General features: G+C 52.3%; 4 protein-coding genes across 4 annotated transcripts; 2 read left to right on the forward strand and 2 right to left on the reverse strand.

Annotated features, from left to right (window-relative positions):
* Window positions 1-494: 494 nt before the first annotated feature.
* On the reverse strand, window positions 495-1,329 carry Z518_09090 (uncharacterized protein; the record flags this gene model as incomplete). Its single annotated transcript, XM_013413047.1, has 2 exons — window positions 495-754; window positions 813-1,329. The coding sequence occupies 2 exons, from the start codon at window positions 1,327-1,329 to the stop codon at window positions 495-497; spliced, it is 777 nt and encodes a 258-aa protein (XP_013268501.1).
* Window positions 1,330-8,770: 7,441 nt separating this feature from the next.
* Z518_09091 (uncharacterized protein) lies at window positions 8,771-10,551 on the reverse strand (the record flags this gene model as incomplete). The annotated part of the gene is made up of 2 exons (XM_013413048.1): window positions 8,771-10,270; window positions 10,324-10,551. The coding sequence occupies 2 exons, from the start codon at window positions 10,549-10,551 to the stop codon at window positions 8,771-8,773; spliced, it is 1,728 nt and encodes a 575-aa protein (XP_013268502.1).
* Window positions 10,552-11,430: 879 nt separating this feature from the next.
* On the forward strand, window positions 11,431-13,982 carry Z518_09092 (uncharacterized protein; the record flags this gene model as incomplete). The annotated part of the gene is made up of 5 exons (XM_013413049.1): window positions 11,431-11,707; window positions 11,774-12,087; window positions 12,151-13,092; window positions 13,147-13,509; window positions 13,560-13,982. 5 exons carry the CDS (start codon window positions 11,431-11,433, stop codon window positions 13,980-13,982), a joined length of 2,319 nt encoding a protein of 772 aa, XP_013268503.1.
* A 3,423-nt stretch (window positions 13,983-17,405) lies between these two features.
* Z518_09093 (uncharacterized protein) lies at window positions 17,406-18,417 on the forward strand (the record flags this gene model as incomplete). The annotated part of the gene is made up of 2 exons (XM_013413050.1): window positions 17,406-17,763; window positions 17,801-18,417. 2 exons carry the CDS (start codon window positions 17,406-17,408, stop codon window positions 18,415-18,417), a joined length of 975 nt encoding a protein of 324 aa, XP_013268504.1.

Below are 18,417 nucleotides of genomic sequence, written 5' to 3' on the forward strand. Positions count from 1 at the left end.
CGACCAATTTCCTCGCAGATCTACCCCACTTGAACCTGTCATGATCAACGAGTCTACCAACGAATGGATGTTTCAGACCCTAAACGAGATCATTACCAAAGAGCTCGGGCACGATGAAGACAGTAGAAGCTGCCAGCGTCTTCGTGCGGATGATTCGTGGCCATATGACTCTACGGAATGGTTCCTCCCTTGCCTTGGATAGTGGCATACAAAGTTCAACTGGTCCATGAGGCTCACTGGCCGCCAACAACCTCTCAGGATGACTCCATCCTTCAAGCCAACGCGGCATTCTGGGGCCGGAAGAATCTTCACGAACCGAAATCATGTCGTGCATTGGAGGTTTCATAGCTTTCAAGCTAGAATCGCCGCATTATTTATGCGGAATATGCTGGAGGGAGATCTACGACCACGGACGGCCGAAGACGCGCCGTGAAATAACATCGGAAGGGGGCTTTCCCATCCAGTCGATCTGATGCTGCCTATCGGGAACCGATTCAGTGGCCCTTTGTGCGTATCCCCGTCGTTTCTGCCCCTATCCTGTCTTTCCCGCCTCGGTTGCTTCCTGTTCTGTATTCTGTTGCGCTCTCTTCTGTAATTCCCCTTTGCGCGTTCTTGTCTGCTTTCTCCTTCTCTGCCTTCTCTTGGGCTTCCTGGTACTTGGCCCAGAGTTCCCTGTTGAGATCACCAAAATTGACAACACACTCTTTGTGTGCAGGCCGTCCACGTTGTTGATAATCGTTTCCCAGAATACCGGCTGCAATACTCAATACGAAGATCTTTTATTATCTTTTCAATAAGCTTCCTTCTCTGACGGGTATGCTCTGGTCTTTTTGCTGGCGGAACAAAGGATGGATCGTTGTAGCTAGCAGCGCTGTCGGTGTCATAGTCGTGGTCGTAATCGTTCTCTTCTTTATCGTCGTCATCAGCGCGGTCTTTTTGTTTTTGTGCCTGATATCTTCTTTTCGACGGCTTGCTAGTGGGTGATTCCGGTGCGACAGATTCATCATCCCTCTTCCTCTTGTCCTTTGGAGATAGAGTGGCCGTCCTCAGGACTTCGTCCCGATAACGCGTAAGCGTTAGACTGGGTCCGGGGAGGATGCCACACTCTTTACGGAAGAAATCGTAACTGGTGTCCAAAAAGACTTCACCGCAGATCCCCGCGCCGTCGAAGCTATTCAGGTCGTCACCTTGGAAGATGAGGGAATTTCTTTGCTGGATCCACTGAAGCACCGTTTGCCTATCCCACATTTTCATCTCCTCGACAATGGGGATTTCAGGTAGGACCTGAGTCCTCGGCCTAGTTCGCCGAAATTTCGGTGAGATGGGCATCGCGGCTGGCAGGCGAAGTGTCAAATGAATCGATGAAGGGAAGAAGATGTAATGCGACGATCTAGCCGCGTAAGGACGTGGAAGAGCTTTGAAGTGATCGTAACGAATGCGTGAAAACTCTTATGGAACAATCTTTAACCTCAAGGGGACTTGTGGCCAATAATGGAATGGAATAGGAGAAGGTGGCTGTCGAACTACTGCCTAATATCTATGACTCCATGAACAAGCATATATAGATACCAGTTAGCAGACTCTTACGAGGAGACAGAGGAATCAATGGAACAATCAACGTAATGTCAAACTTCTTGTGCAACTTGAGATGAAGGAGCGCTCTGATTACTTATCTACTTGTCGAGGTCCTGAGGCTCCTTTTATAGGCATGCGAATGCTACATCGTTGCACAGAGCAACCATCTGTAACGTCGTCGTCTGTGGAAACCTCTCGTCTAATACAAAAAGCTACATTTTTACCCCTCCGTGGAATGTCGTATCTGTGACTATAGGTGGCCCACGTGACCCTTTCGAAGGTCTGCCAAGGTTTGTAATGACCAGGGGTCTTCGAAGCACGCTAGTAACCCTCAGATACTATATAGTCAGACGGTCCCTCGGACCTCTTCGAATGCCAACTAAGTCCTCCGTGAAATCACATCTGGTAGCAACGCTCTGGACAGCCCTCTACCGTGGGCTGAGGCCTGCAAAGGCCTCTGTCTGGCCTCAAAGGAGGAGCAGACAGTCCTCGATCCAACTGATTGACCCTCGACAATCAATTCGAAGTACGCACTACGAGAAACCTCTCTACAACATCTCGACAACGACAAAGAGAGTCTTCCCCTGCAAGACGACCTCACCTTCTACGATGAGAGAGTCTCCTATCTCTCTTCGGAGGTCTACGAAGGCAGGCGAGCCATCTGAACGGTGCGTGGCAAAGAAGACCCCCTTTGAGAAATTCCCTCGTGTCGACGCCACATACCCCTGAACCCCGAAGCCTAGCCAAGACCTTCGTGAGTCGCAAACTTTCGTATCCTGCGTGATTGAACGCCATCACCACGGGATGAAAGTCTTACGAGCAAGAGTCTATCACCTCCCACGGTTTCAAGGAGGTTCAGGAGGCCGTCGTCGACCCGTCTAGAACGCAACAGACCCCTTTATTGGGCCCCTGAGGCGATTTCGAACCATCGAAGGATGCATTTCGGCGTCCGAGGAATTCTCAGGAGGTGTTGATGGAGGAAGGAAAAGGAGTCGAGGAGGGTCGGAAAAGATGGCATGGCCACTCAGTAAGGTTCTGTTCGAATTAGTGGGGTCCCCCTGAGCGTACGAAGGGGTGGACTGTCCAAGAAGCGCCCTCGCTGGACGAGGTAGACAGCTCCTATAAGAAGACATTACCCTCGAGGTCGTCCTTTCCCTCTCCAAATCGTTTCTTTTATCCTATTCTCTATCGTGTTTGTACTTCGAAACCAACCAAAAGAACTTCGTTCATCTTGCTTTACCCCATGTATAATGTCAGACAACGTACCGCATCTTCCTGCCCCCGAGGGCAGCCACCATCGCACCACCAGCCCACAGCGAGGTGCCAGCCCGCACCGTCGGGCTACCGGCGAGGAAGTCGAAAGAGCCATTACCGACCTCCTCCAACGGACCCAAGTTTTGGAGGCGCGTGCCCAGGAAACTGCTTCGACCCCTTCCTACAGTACCGGGGACCCTTCTACTGCCAGTACTTTACCCTTTGGACTCAAGGAATACCCCCTTGGTGGTCTCAAGGACCCCCCTCGCTATGGTGGGCAGCGCGAAGGCGATGCGGCCCGTGTCTGGCTCATCCAAATGGAGCGCTGGTTGACAGCCAAGGCTGTCCTAGTCCATCGAACCGTCACGGACGAAGAACGGATCGTCCTGGCCACTTCGTATCTGGAAAAGGCAGCCGGAAGCTGGTGGAACCTCACGTACCAGTCCCTCTACCTCCAATCCGAAGAGGTCCGCATCGACAAGCATTGGAAACTATGGAAGGCCGCCCTCCTTGCCCAGTTCGGCGACGTGAGAACCCAAGAGCAACGTCGGGACGAATTCGACTCGCTCAGGCAAACCGACACGGTCCAAGCCTTTCGCCAGGCCATCGACGCCCGACGCCTCTACCTCGACCCGCTTCCGTCTGATGCCGATTGTCTCCTCACGTTCAAGCGAGGTCTGAAAGGACATATCCGGCAAAGAGTCGAGCTGGTACCGGACGCCCTCATCCCGAACACCTATGAGGCGTATGTCCTCTTCGCCGACAAATGCGAACGAGAGCTTAACAGCACCCGGAACCGCAAGGATTTCTTCGCTGGCCGCCATCGAACCAAGATTACTCCTTCGGCTTTCACCCCCGCTTCTCGCCCTAGCCAAAGCAAACCTAAGAAGGATGCCGATGGGGACGTCGAGATGGGTTTGTTTGCCTTCGACGCGAAGCGGAAGGGCCGAGGAGAAGGACGACCCTTCGATCCTTCTTCCAAGCCTCCCTCCGACCGAAAGGGGTTTATGGCCAATGCAAAGGAAAAGAATCTCTGTTATGGATGCGGCAAGGAAGGCCATCATAAGCGAGATTGTCCCAACCTAAAGCAGCCCGAGAGGCGAGGCTGGCGGGGAAAAGGGAACCGTCGCTAGACGTCGAGGAGTCTAGCGACGAAGACATAGAAGAGGCCTCGAAGGAAGACGAAGAGCCAGGCCCCGCTCCAGCGATACCGCCACATCCCTTCGACGTATCGCTCAATGCCACTTCGACTTCAAGCGAGGAGTTCCAACCATCCGGTGGATACAATCTCACCAACGGAACGATAGGGTGGACCCAAAATCCCCTCCCTATCACGGTCCTTATCGACACCGGATCCGACCTCTCCTATGTATCCAGGAAGGCGTTTGGACGTCTTCAAGGGGATTCAAAGGTTCAAGAGACCAACCCCGTGCGGGTACGCCTCGCAAATGGCGACGTATCTCGCACTACGCAACAATTGGTGACAGGTTTGACGCTGGGAGAGTTTCGAGCACGCTCGGTCTTGCGCATCCTCGATTGGGATGCATATGATGTGATCCTCGGGATGGATTGGCTAGAGCGTCATGAAGCCCGCTGGGACTTCCGACTAGCCCGGTTGGTAGTCAGGAATGGGAGTGGCAAGACCTCGCCAATAGCCATCAGACCCTTTCGAACTATCGATCATAGTGGAATTCAGGAAGCTGGGTTGAACCTCCTTGGATACCGCAAGGCTGCGAAAGATATCCAAAAGTCCCGAACGCACGACAAAGACGACATTCGACCAACACTTATGATCCTTCGTGACAAAGACCCCGAGGCTCGAACTTCTTCCCCTATGCCTCCCTGTACCAACAAACGGTTCCTACCTATTCTCCAACGGAATGCTTCGGTCTTTCGAGATGAGATCGTACCCAAGGAGCCGCGCAAAAGAGACATCAAGCACGACATCGACACTGGCGACGCTAAACCCATCAACCTTCCGTATTATCCTCTTTCGAAAGAACATCGAGACGAACAAGATAGGCAAATCCGTGAGCTCCTTGAGAAGGACCTCATCAGACCGTCCTCGAGTCCTTGGGGCTTCCCTGTCCTCTTTGTACCTAAGCCGGGGGGGAAGTGGAGGATGTGCATTGACTATCGCCTTCTGAACAACGTTACTAAGAAGGATGCATACCCTCTGCCTCGGATCCAAGACTGCTTAGACACCATCGGAGATGCTCGATGCCTTTCGAAGGTCGACCTGACTTCGGGCTACTACCAAATCGAGATGGGAGAATTATCCATTCCCAAGACAGCCTTTAACACTCGATCTGGCAAGTATGAATTCATTGCGATGCCCTTCGGGTTGACTAATGCTCCTTCGACATTCCAACGCATCATGAATGACGCTTTGAGGGAATTCATTGGCAAGTTCGTCATCGTGTACCTCGATGATATTGTCATCTTCTCGAACTCGGAGGAGGAGCACGAAGGACACCTGCAACAGGTCCTTGAGACCTTGAAGAGGAATGAACTGTATGCGAAACCGTCCAAGTGCACTATCGGAATGCCAGAACTGGAGTTTTGTGGGCATATTGTCGGCAGTGGACAGTGCAAGCCTACCCCTGCCAAGGTCCAAGCTATCACTGAATGGCCTCAGCCTCGAAATGTCCACGAAGTTCGCCAGTTTTTGGGACTTACCTCGTACTATCGGCGATATGTACGGGACTTCGCGAAGATCGCTGCTCCTCTCTCGGACCTACTTATCGAAGCTGATGAAGACCTTCGAAGGAAGAAGTTCCGACCAATTCGGTGGAATGCTCGATGCGAACATGCGTTCCGAATGCTGAAGCAAGCCCTTGCGTCGGAGCCAGTGCTGCAGCAAGTGGACGAAGCTCAACCCTTTCGAGTTGAAACGGACTGCTCGGAATGGGCATTAGGGGCCGTGTTGCTGCAGCTGGGGAAGGATGGGAAATGGCATCCCGTGGCCTATGATGGACGCAAGCTTCGAGGGGCAGAGCTCAACTATCCGATACATGAAAAGGAGCTCCTAGCCATCAAGCATGCTCTTCGAACTTGGATCGCATACATCCAGAACGGCCATCGAACCACGGTCGTCACCGACCACGAGAGCCTAAAGTATCTCTCAACCACCCGAACACCCTCGAAGAGGTTGGCTCGGTGGATCGATGAATTCTCGGAATTCAAGCTGGACATTCGATACCGTAGAGGGTCGGAGGCGGTGGTTCCAGATGCCATCTCGCGCCGCCCAGACTTCCTCGGAACGGGCGCAGCCAACCAGGCTTGGGTTCCAACCCCAGACGAGGCTTTGGTCGCCCTGAATGTTCACGCCAGTGCCGAAGAAAGCCCACAGATGCTCGATGAGGGGCACAAATGGGAGCAAACCCTCATCGACCGCCTCTCAAGTCCCGCAGGCACGAACTTAACTGAGGAACAAATCGAGATCCTAAAGTCAGTGCCCGACCTAGACAAATTCATGGCTGAAGATGGGCGTTTGTACCGCCGAATCGATCAGTACTACGTCCCCTTCATCGCCGCTCCCTTTCGAAAGGATTTCATCGAGTACTATCACCGCCACTATGGACACTATAGTGCTCCGGCGCTCGATGGAGTCGTCAAGATGAGAGGTTGGTGGCCAAATATGCACCGCGATATGATGGCTTTTGCAAAGCAGTGCTCGCAATGCCAACTCTCTCAACGCCCCAAAACTCGCAGAGAAGAGCCGTACACGCAGGTTCGACTGGCCTCGAGGCCGTTCGAGAAATGGGCCATCGACTTCGTTGGGCCCTTGCCAATGACCCCGAACGGTAACCAGTGGATCCTTACGGCCATCGACTTCTCAACGGGATGGCCCATCGCGAAAGCCGTTCCGGAAGCGACAGATGAGATTGTCGCAGACTTCCTCTTCGAGATCTATTGTCAATATGGGGCTTTCCACGAGCTCCTTTCGGATAACGGCGCCAACCTGAACTCGAAGATCGTCGAATACTATCTGCGCCGGGTCAAAGTCAAGCATCGAACCACTACCCCCTATCACCCACAGACTAATGGGAAGGTCGAAAGGTTCAACGGAATGCTCGGGGAGATCCTTACCAAGCAGTTGATCAACGAACACATCATCCTTTGGGACGAATATCTCACCTCGGCCCTCTTCGCTTGCCGTGTTCGAGCCCATTCAGTCACCGGAATGAGCCCCTACAAACTTGTCTACGGTATCGAACCAAGGCTGACGGGTGATCAAAAGGATTTCGACCTGAAAAACTTCGATGCCGACTTTGCCATCCGAATGGAGAACCTACACACGGCCCGCCACGAGGCCAATAAGCTTCTTGTCGAACGTGGGGTATATGCCAAACACTTACGGTCCACGAGGCTATCCCAGTCCGACATGACGCTGAAGGAAGGAGATTTAGTACTCCTGAGGAATGAAACACGTCAAAAGTTCGAAGCAACGTACTTCGGACCGTTTCGAATCTTGAAAAAGCTCTGGTTTGGAGCTTATATCCTCGAAGCAAGCGGAGAGCGAGTGCTTCGAAAGCCTGTGAATGGCTCCAGGCTGCAGAAATACGTCTCAGCAGACACCAATGAGGAGCTGCACACGATAATGACACAAGCGTGGCAAGCTCAGATGAGGAAGGCCAAGGAAAGCATGCTCAACCCTTCGGCAGAAATCCTCGAGGTGCTGGAAAAGGAAGAAGCACCTCCAACCTACCACGAACTCTCTATGTTGACGAAGCAGGAATGGCTTCAGCGAGAGCGATCCGGGGATCGTTCAGTCAAGATAGGGGAGGGGCTAGGTGCGCAGAAAACGCTTTCGAAGCGGCGACAACGCGCAAGAAAGGGGAATAAGACGGAAGGCGAGCCACGAGCGGCCGCGAGGCCGGCTGCTGACGCCCATCCACCCCTTCAGGAGCGACAAGAAGCTCCGCCCACTGCAATGGAAGACGGTATCCGAGAGAAGGCGGAACCTAGACCACGGCAGGAGGCCCTAACTGCAGGAAACCCAACCACCATGAATACGGCTTTTGAGGGTTTCCAGAATGCATACCCAGGTTCCCCAGCGCCCATCGAAGGACCATCGATGGCGTGCGAACCATCAACAGCACACCATAAACCTGCATATGAGGGCAACGGACCAACATCGAAGGCTAACGGAACTGTAAGAAGCCCCTCGAATAGGGTTCGCGCTAGTGAGGATAAGGTTCGCGTTAATGAACCTTATCCGCAATCGCCCCTGATTGGCCCCTCCGAGATGCTTCCCCACCGCACTGAGAGCATCTCGAACCCCCTGCGATCCCCTCGCGTTTCCTCGAAGACCTTTATGGCTCCCGCTCTGCTCCCTCCTGTTTCCTACGAAACCGCAGAGAAGGGAACGGTGCCCTTGCTTAGGCCCGACCACACTAGGGAAATCGAGAAGGATGCGGCGGAGCTGCAGACACCACAGTACGCAGCCACCAAAGGCCAACCAGGTGAGCAAAACCCCGAGATAAAGGTGCGGGGACCGACCAAGCGGGCCGCAAGGCCTAAACCGCGGGCTGCGCAGACTCTGAATCATGGTCCAGCACCTTCGCAATCGCCTGAGGAAGAGCTTGCGAGACCCATCGCAAGGGATCGACAGGCAGGAGGACGTTCACTGAGGCCAAATCCTAGGCCAAAGAGGAATCAATGGTAATCTAACAGCTTTGTGGATTTTCTATCTACCCGATCTGTTTTGGGAGATTTCGTGCGCAAAAGTCACCTTCGAGACGCGTTGGGAGGCTCACCCCTCAACTCCAAGCTTCATCGAGGTGTCCTGTTCCGCGTGCTGCGGTTCGTGTGAACGCCAAAACGCCAAATTCCAGAAGCACAAGTCATCCCATGTCCTCCCATATCTCGTCGAGTCCCCAAATCCTCCAACCATCATCCCGAGAGCAGAAGAAAGACCATCGAAACCATCCACCCATTAACGACCACCTTTCGACCGCTTCGACGCGCCCGATTTACGCGAAGGCGCCGACCGACGAGACCTCGAAGAATGCTGAGTGTGCTGTGAGGATTGCAAGTTCTCGTCCTCATCATCTTCCCTCGCAACATCGTCACCAACGTCTATGCCGAGGTCGAGTCCATCATCTGCGAATTCATCCTCGATAGACTGCAACGCGCCACGTCCACCCTGCGAACCACGTCGACTGGTTTGCCCGAATCCTCCGAGCTGCGGTGGAAGCCCTGCGCTGGACTCTCGAGACGCGGAACGACGAACCAAAGACCGATGTCGATTCCCTGACACCGAGGGAGGTAGGCCAGTGCTCGAGCCCCCGGGACTACCCTCGTGCTCGACGCCCTTCATGCTGACATTCGAAACCGACCGAGGCATCTGCGCCGCCGGTGGAACACGGCCGGACTGGCTTCGAGGCGGTGGCACATCGTACGGATACGCCGTGGGCGTCGCAGGAGTCGGCTCGTAGTTAGGATCATGCCAGACGGTATACCCAGCCTGCAGAGCAAGCTCTTGCGCTCGGATCGCCTGCTGTGGACGAGCGGCACCTTGGCGAAAGACCCCACGAGGGTCGGAGACAGATTGGGGTGCACGCGAAGGAGTCGATGGTGGAACTTCGTGCCTGACACGCGAAGCGTGAGGAGCCGCTGCGGAACGCGATCGAGGTGGACTGATTCGACGGTACTGGATCTGGCCGGGCGTGTAGTCAGGATCATTGAGCGCTCGAGCAGCCTCCGCAACCACACGCGCATAGAATTGGGTGCGCTCATCGTTGGTTCGAAAGGCTGGGGCACGAAATTCGAGCCGCTCCCCCTCCACATCACCGGCAAAAGCCAACACGCCAGGACCTGATGTTTGACCTTGACGGTCAGGTGTGAACAAGGCAGAGGTGTCTTCACCCTGGACGGTTCGACGAATCTGGATGGCACCTCGAGCATCATCATCGGGCGACACAGCCGGCGACATGACACGCTTTCTCTGCGAGCGACGCTGTGGTGTGGGAGCCGAAGCAGGCTGGACATTAGGATTGGGTGACGAGATCGGCTCATCATACCCTCGACGACCAGCTGAAAGACTGCATGTTGTGCCCTTCAAGTAACAAGTGGCACAACCACCTCGAAGCAAGAATTCAGGATTCGGCTCATCTCGATCAGGATATCGAAGGGCAGAAACACACTCGGGAAACACCGGTTCCTTCTGCGAAGTCATGTTGGCCGAATCGCGACAATGGTCACACGGCTTGTCCTCGATGTAGCCAGTGGTGTATCCCATCGCGCCCCCGAGATGATTGTGATTGTTTTTGAAGTTTCGATCACCCCAATACTCGAGTTCGCGAGCAATTGGACGGCTGAGGAGAGATCGGACTTGACGGTCACGATACGAGGTTGGTGTCTCTCGATACAATCTACGCCATTGTTTGGCCGAGAGGGGAGGATCACTCTGCTGAGGAGTGTGTGACCAACGAGTCTTCGAAGTGTCAGTTTCATATCAACACGAAGTCCATATGGGCTTCAACTCACTGTCGAACATGGCTTGCCAGGCTTCGACTGGGTCAATTCTTTCATCTTCTCCAGCAACTTCTGGTGAAGAGTGGTCGTGGGCACATAGTGCTCGTTGGGCGGATTCCAAGGGTTGCGTGGATCGTTGGGATCATTCGGAGGCTTCCCACCCATGCCCGAGCCGGTCATTGCTCCAGGCGGGACAGGTTGAAAGGTTCCCATCGTCGCAGCACCGCGTCCCTTTGACATCCTGACAACAAGGAAGAAGGAGAGAGAAGTAGAGACGGTTGAAGAAAGACTTCGGAAGCGTGTTGAAGTTGTTAAACAAGTTTCGAAGCGAAGGCAAGAGGTGCGGGGAGAAGTGATTGTTGGAATGAGAGAGAGAACAGACGCGAAGAGGTAAACAAGGCCTTCTTTTGTTGATGAGAGACTTCACTGCCATCTGTCACTCCGCCGACGTTCACCCGATTCTCCCGACAGCGACGTCACGCGGATCGATCACGACAAAAATCCCATGCGTGCGGTGAATACCCTCGCCGTTACGTCACGCTCTCTCTCGACGTTCAAGTGAGGCGGCAACGAGGTCGTCTGGCTCTCGCGGACAACGTCCGGGAGCCCTCTCCAACATCAGTCTGTCTACTCTACTTCCTCTGAAGGCATTCGAAGGGTTTCTGAAGGCCTGAACTTGTGGATCGAAGGAGGGCCTTCGAATCTAGATAGGGGAGGCTGTGACTATAGGTGGCCCACGTGACCCTTTCGAAGGTCTGCCAAGGTTTGTAATGACCAGGGGTCTTCGAAGCACGCTAGTAACCCTCAGATACTATATAGTCAGACGGTCCCTCGGACCTCTTCGAATGCCAACTAAGTCCTCCGTGAAATCACATATCTGCGGCCCGGTTATCACGTGAGGAAGTTGGCTTGGCAATGTCGCAACTTGCACCCTTTTCCATTTTATTCAGTCTTGCCTAACAAAGCTTTTCTTCTCTCCACACCTCGAAGTCGTGACCCTAATATCGTCCATTTGTTGGCCGTTGAATCTTTTATCTTTCTGCCTCCACTCCTACGCCTCCTTCCTAAGCCTGCGGCTGCTCGTTTCACTCCGCTTGATACGCCGTCCTACCAACCGCCATGGACGACCCCAAGCAAGCCAGCCACAGCAAGCTCGCAATCGACGAGATAAACGAATGGGATGCAGACGACCTACTCAAATGGATCGACCAAGAGCGACCGGGACTGCTCAAAGGCGAAGGTCTTGAGAGATTTAAAACCGCAAATATCAACAAGAATATCTTTGTTAATTCTGCTGGCGACATGGGGTTCTTTAGAAATGAATGCGAGCTGTCAGTTGGGATTAGCAAGAGTCTCGCGATGCTGGCGAGCGAGGTCGCGAAAGGGAAGACTACTGGTATGTCCACTGACCACGCCTCTTTACCGTTCTCTTTACACTAATCCATCTCCCATCTCATTGCAGGCCCCGAGACGAGGAAGAGAAAGCATACGCCCGAGATGGCTCCTTCGCCAAAGAGAACCCGAGTTGACAATGGTAGCCTAATAATCAACGGCGAACTAGAGTACTTCCGATCCGGAGCAAAGGATTTTCCCAATCTTCTACAGAGAGAGGGCCAGGCTTACTTCGATCGTACCGGCTACATCTCCAAGTTGGGCAAACTCGACGAGTTCATGCTTTTCTGCCGCCCACGTCGGTTCGGCAAAACACTAACAATAAGGATGCTGGAACATTTCCACGGCCTTCAGTATGCAGATGAACATCGATGGATGTACAAGGTACGCAACTGTATCCTTAATTACCTTGATGTGAGAAATTACATCTTTTTCCAATCATTCTAGGGTCTCGATGTGCAAAAAGACATCGATGAAAGAAAAGTGAGCCCCGGAAAGTACTTCGTCTTGACATTCGACTTTTCCAGAATTAACGCCAGCCCGGACCTTACGGAGGCGAATAAGGCACTCGTAAACTTCTTGAACGATGCTATCGAGAACTTCTATAGACGATATGCTGCATACTTGGGCGGAAACTTTACTGCTCTGTGTCAACATATTAACAGTGAAGCACCTAACACCAGTCTTGTGAGATGTGCCAAGGTAGTTGGAGATGCGATTGAGCAGGACGACCGACTTGCCGGTATTGAAAGGATCTACGTGCTCGTTGATGAGTACGATGCTTTTCCCAACAACTACATCAAACCACCCAAGACCGTCCGAGAACCCGGGGTCGATTGGGATGATACAAAAGTCGGACATACTTTCAAATCTTTCTGGTCTACGATGAAGTCATTGTGCGCAGAGGGGGACATCCGAAGGATTTTCATCACAGGGATCTCACCGCTCTCCTTATCCAGTCTGGGCAGTGCGTTCAATGTGACAAATAATGTGTCATTCAATAAGAACCTGGCCGGGCTTTGTGGTTTGACATCTTCGGACTTGAAAGACGCACTAGGGGAAATCTACAAAGACCGTGAAGATCACAGCGGTTTTCTTTCGGAAATGACCGAATTTTTCAACGGATATCATTTCTGTCAGGATAAAGAGGTCGAAACCGTTTACAACACGGAGACGTGTTTGTCATATCTTCAGAGTCGTATCGAAGGAGAGACACCCAGAACTCGAGACCCGCAAAACTCCGAAATATCTGAACAGTTTCTTAGGTTATCCGCTGGCTCAGCGTCAGTGATAAAAGATTTGCAAAACGCGCTAAAATGTGACGAAGAAGGGAACTTTACGCCTCTCAAATACCTCAATTTCAAACTCGAATTCACGCTTCGAAACTTGGTAAGCCAATATCTTAGCCCAGTTTTCCTTTATACTAACTTACATCTCTTTTAGAGTGAGGTTGGAGATGGTTCCTCATGGCGTTCACTACTTGTCTATTTCGGCGGCCTTACGTTTCACCCTGAAAATCCGACAACGCAGCTCAAGATACCGAATAGAGTCGCGGCGGATCGTATCGCTCTCGCGATTCTCGAAAAGTATGATCTGCGCAACTCTCTCGAAGAAGCACTGCTGCACCTCGTTGAACACGGAGAACTTGAACCAACGTTGGGTTGTTATCGAGAGTTGATGATGCAACGGAACATCACCGCCGATGATCTTACCAAAAAGACTGAAGAACACCATCGGGATAGCATCTACTTCTGCCTCCTAAGAAACCGTTTTCTTGTTCCATGGCCAGAGTTCAAAGTGACAAAGGTAAATTCATTACTCACTCCTAGCTAGACAATATCTAACGTCTCGTGTAGCAAGACGGAACAAACGGCCGTATCGATCTTCTCGTTCAGGTTCCCGGACGGCTGATAGTTACCGAATGGAAATTCTATCGAATCAACTACCTGAATGTAACAGGTTGCGACAGCATCGCTAAAGCAAAAGAGCTTCGCCAGTACAAGCTCAACAGAATCCTTGCGCTTGAATTCATGCATTGGGACAAGCACCACCACGGAACGACTAAGTCTCAGGTTACGGAAAAGGACGGCCCGCAGCTAAGGGGTTATATTAAGAGCGCTGACGTGCGGCGACGGGTGAATGAAGAAAGCCTTGAGTTGCAGGCACACCTTGTCATCGTTGTCGGGTCACGTCATATCTTGTTGTGGGATATGGACAAGGATGGAAACTTGGCTGCCGAGCCTCGTCTCGTACATATGCCTAGCAGATCGAAGGTGTAGGATGGTCGATGGCCGCGGGCGGTGATGAGGGGAGAGAGGAGTCGCGGCAGGTGGGAGTGGAATGGAGACGGACCTGGGGAGCGTGTGAAGGGGGTCTCGATTAAGCGGTGCGAGAAAGACGGGAGGAGGAGTTGGAAATAAAACAGGTGGGAGTGGAAAGGTCTCTGAATGGGAGGTCAAGCCGAGGCGGAAAACCCATCGAAGGGGTTGATGGGCCAATGAGAGCGGGAGGAGATTACTCAAGAGGGCAACGGCTGGAAACTGAGGTTCAGTTGCCGTTGGAATTTTTACCCGATATCGATGTCGATATTTAAATCCCGATCCCCCTGCACGTGTCCCCTCCGTGGGCGAAAAATAAATCACGTGCTTTCCTGGTAGAACCTCGGACGACGCGTTGGCCCCCGCGCGCGTTGTTTTGACCTAGAATGGCCTCGAAATGTTGCTCGAGGTGCGCTCGTACATTTCCTCTCTCTTCCTTCCTTACAGATCCCTCTCATCTAGCGAGCAGAACTCTTTCGAGCTGTATTAAATGCCGCACTAGAGATAGTGCGAGGAGGAAGAAGAGGAGGGCTCTCGCGCTCCTCGACCTCCAATTAGCCGTCCCAAGCTTACGGAGGCTCCTTCGAGCCCTCCTCTATATGTACGGCCCGAAATCCGCCCGGAATCATCTATACGCCCTCTCCCTCTGGAACTCTTACGAACACAGATTGCAAATGACCTGTCCCCCACGGAGGTGAAGGAGATGAATGGGAAGAAGCTGTCCGGTGTCGGTCAGCCCGTGAAGAAGGTTCTAGCCTGGCATAAGGGCCGAAATGCCGCCAAGGCATCGGAGGGGAGGGCCGACAACCTCTGCCCGGAACTTCAGCTTTGTATTCAGGCCCTTGGAAATCAAACTGACGATTAATAGGAAAGATCGGGACGACTCCTGGGTCACATTGGGGGAAATTGGTGCCGGTATAACTGTCAAACTTGACGAGTAAGAATGGGATCGAAGAAAGATCCTGGCCTTCCTGCCAGGCAATATCTTGGATGCAACCCATCGATCCATTCACCAGTCCTAATTCGGTCCAGAGATTTGTCGTGAGCATCACGCGGGATACCATGCTCCCGTACTCAGCTTCCCGTCTGGTTATCCTATGCGATGACGGTTCATAAAAGCCAGGGCCTAACCCTACCGAGGGTAGTTCTAGACTTAAGTCAAACAGAGCACTGCCTGGGCCTGTCGTATGTAGCGGTATCACGGGTGAAGACCTTAGACAGGTTGTTGTTTGAGGGGCCTTTTGATTTGGATCACTTCAAGAGGGCAAATACTGTTATGTCCCAAGACCGAGACTTAGACTATATATGGAGAACGAATCAGTCTTTATAGCAGATACCGATCTCATCGCCGATGTCTAAGCCCCATGTATCGATATTTGCTAGATATATCGCCGATATCGTTGTCGGCTAATTGGGTATACCGACGTCTACTTCATGGTCCATGGACTGGATCCGATGGAGGATGTCGTACGGCACAGGACACCGTGATCAATATCGTCTATATATGATCCATGGACTGGATCCGATCAGGGGGTCTGGCAGACAAAGGCCCCCATTCCTAGGTGGCCGTGGATTGGATCCGATGGGGGCAGCCAGCTAGAGCACGTGATTGGATGTCGGATTATAGATTTTCCGGACTACGGCGGCATCCCACCCCCTCCTGGATGGTGCCGGCCAATCAGAGCGCAGGATTACGTAATACTCGTATTATAGATTTTCCGGATCCCGCGAGGCGCCAATCACATGAATCGTGGTAGGGCCGCATGTGTGCGCCGCCAAGAATCGCCAAGACCACCGTGGCCGGCTCAATCACGTGATGTCTCGAGTGCAGCGAGCCTGGGGACTTGCCCCAAAATACAAAAGCTACGGTGTTACATTCCCTTGCCGCGTCACGAGAGTACTTCTCTTACGGTGCCACCCTATACCTTAACAGAGACCCTTCTCAATTCGAGCAATATACCAACAACGTAGAAGGACTCACGAAAGACTTGCTCAATTTCAATGCGAATGCTACGATGGTGGTCGGTAACACCATAATCTGGAATGGCAGACGGTTAGCGTTCTTGGCATCTCGGGAAAAACGCCTCCAAAAGCGGCGGCATCGGGCGCCAAATTCAGCGGGAAATTTCCCTGCAACTTGCGTTGAGCCGGAGAGACGAAACTACGCAACATGACAGATGCATGGCTTTTACCAAGGAACTCAATGAGTATTGCAACATTTCAACTTGGACACTAATCGCTGCTGCAAGGTCGCCAAATAAATCATGCGAGAGAGTGGTATGGAGGAAGCAGCAGCGTGGAGAGGGCAGGATCATACTCGGTGTCTTGAGCTTGTGCTGCACCGTCTCAATTATTGTTTACCATATGCCACAGCAGCGCCTGCCAATTAGCAGTGCAGTCAACACTCTTTGAAATCACGTATTGACCAGAGATATGTTGTGATTTGTGATTTTTCGTATTTGGTACTATGGAGCCAATTTCTGCAAGAGGCCGTGATGGTACTGTACAGTCCGCGATCGGAGTTTTTACGATGGCGTGAAAAAAGGTCAGGACAGCGGGAGTGTGTAATGGCTCATAGTCTGAGACGTGGCGCACAAGCATGATTGGTCATTTGAGCGGCCGTTGCTTAGCTGGGTTTGCAGCTCTCTGTTCAGTCTGGTGAAGAGTCGACGACATTGTGGGAACCTTTACATGTTTCTTAGCCCCATCGCCGGCACATGGCATATACGAGTCGTGGGCTTTAGAACTGATGGATTCTGAGCCGTGGAGTTTTGTTCAACGTTGGCATCGAGAATGAGTTGTTTGATGTAAGGTGATCGTGTCTCATCACCGATGGTAGAGTCATCCGATACACTGATTCGTATTCCTGAGTAAGCCGCAAGTTTGACTTTTATTCTATTCCGCCGTCGCTCATGTCGGGGAATGGGCGAAGGCTGTTTTCATGCACGCTGACAACAGGTAACGGTTATATAATTGCAGAATGGTTGCGGCCATGATAGCCGTGTCTGGGCGTTAGTCATCGAAAATTTTGGAGATGAATACGGGCCTTGGCTCCGTGAGGATTTCTGGTGAGGCGCCAGTTCCTGGATTTTTGCTCTTTCTAACCCCTTTTAGAAATGGTTGTATATAAATTATCTGGGGGATCAATGTTGGACATCCCCTAGCTTGATGGGCAGATTGAATACACAACGCTTCTGCAAGAACTTGCGAGCTGCGAAAAGCTGTTTCTTCTTGTGGAGTCCGGTTGCAATATAAGTCTTCCATCTTCCTATTGCATCTCATCAGCCGTTCGATCAAACATCAAAACTTACTGGATAATTGCAGAGAAAGTCCCTCTTCTCGTTCAGCTCTTGATCAATTGCCAAATTGGTATTTTCTTTCAACATGGGACTACCACCTCCAACGGAACAAACCCTCCTCCTCACCGGTGTCTCTGGCTTCGTGGCTTCACACATTACTCGCGCTTTTCTGGAGGCAGGCTACAAAATCCGGGGAACTGTTCGATCGGAAAAATCAATTCCCGGGATCCAGAAAGCCCATGCGCCGCATGTCGATCAACTTTCGTTTGTCGTTGTACCCGACATGGCGGCTCCCCAGGCTCTCCATGATGCGGCACAAGGTGTCACGGGCGTTATCCACACAGCGAATCCCTTCATCCTCCAGCCAAAAGACAATGAGAGTGAGCTCTTGAAGCCTTCTATTGGAGGTGTCTTGAACGCACTTGAAGCCGCTGCAGCTCAGGGTTCGGAGATCCGCCGTGTTGTGCTGACAGCGTAAAGACCTCCGCCCCGGGTACACCTATACGGAAGCCGATTGGAACCCGGCCACGTATGAAGAAGCCAAAAATTCGTCGAATGGCGCCTTTTCTTACTGTGCAGCAAAAGCTCTCGCCGAGAAGGCTGCATGGGAATGGATGGAGTCCCATAAACCATCCTTTAATTTGACCAGCATCTGTCCGCCTTGGATTTTTGGCCCATCCATCAACGGAATCAAGTCTCTTGATCATCTAAACGAGTCCACCGAAACAATCTGGCCCCTGGTTGATGGGTCGAGGAAAGAGGTCCCCCCGGTGGAATTTGGAGGCTTTGCAGATGTGAGGGATGTCGCGCTGGCTCACTTAAGAGCATACGAGAGCGAGGAAGCTGGCGGACAAAGATTCCTGGTGGGTAATCACTTTGACTATCAGACCGCTGTCGATTTGCTCAGAGTTGATTTCCCCGAAATCCTGGATCGCATTCCCGAAGGTACTCCAGGGCTTGGGTTGAAGACACCGATGTATGAGGTGAACGGTAGCAAGGCGCGCAAGGTCTTGGGTATTGAATATACGCCACTCAATACGACCCTCAAGGACACCGTCGCGGATCTTCTGATGGCAGAGAAGATATTGAAAGTATAG

This window comes from Rhinocladiella mackenziei (assembly GCF_000835555.1).
Source record: "Rhinocladiella mackenziei CBS 650.93 unplaced genomic scaffold supercont1.7, whole genome shotgun sequence".
In the NCBI taxonomy this organism is placed as follows: domain Eukaryota; kingdom Fungi; phylum Ascomycota; class Eurotiomycetes; order Chaetothyriales; family Herpotrichiellaceae; genus Rhinocladiella; species Rhinocladiella mackenziei.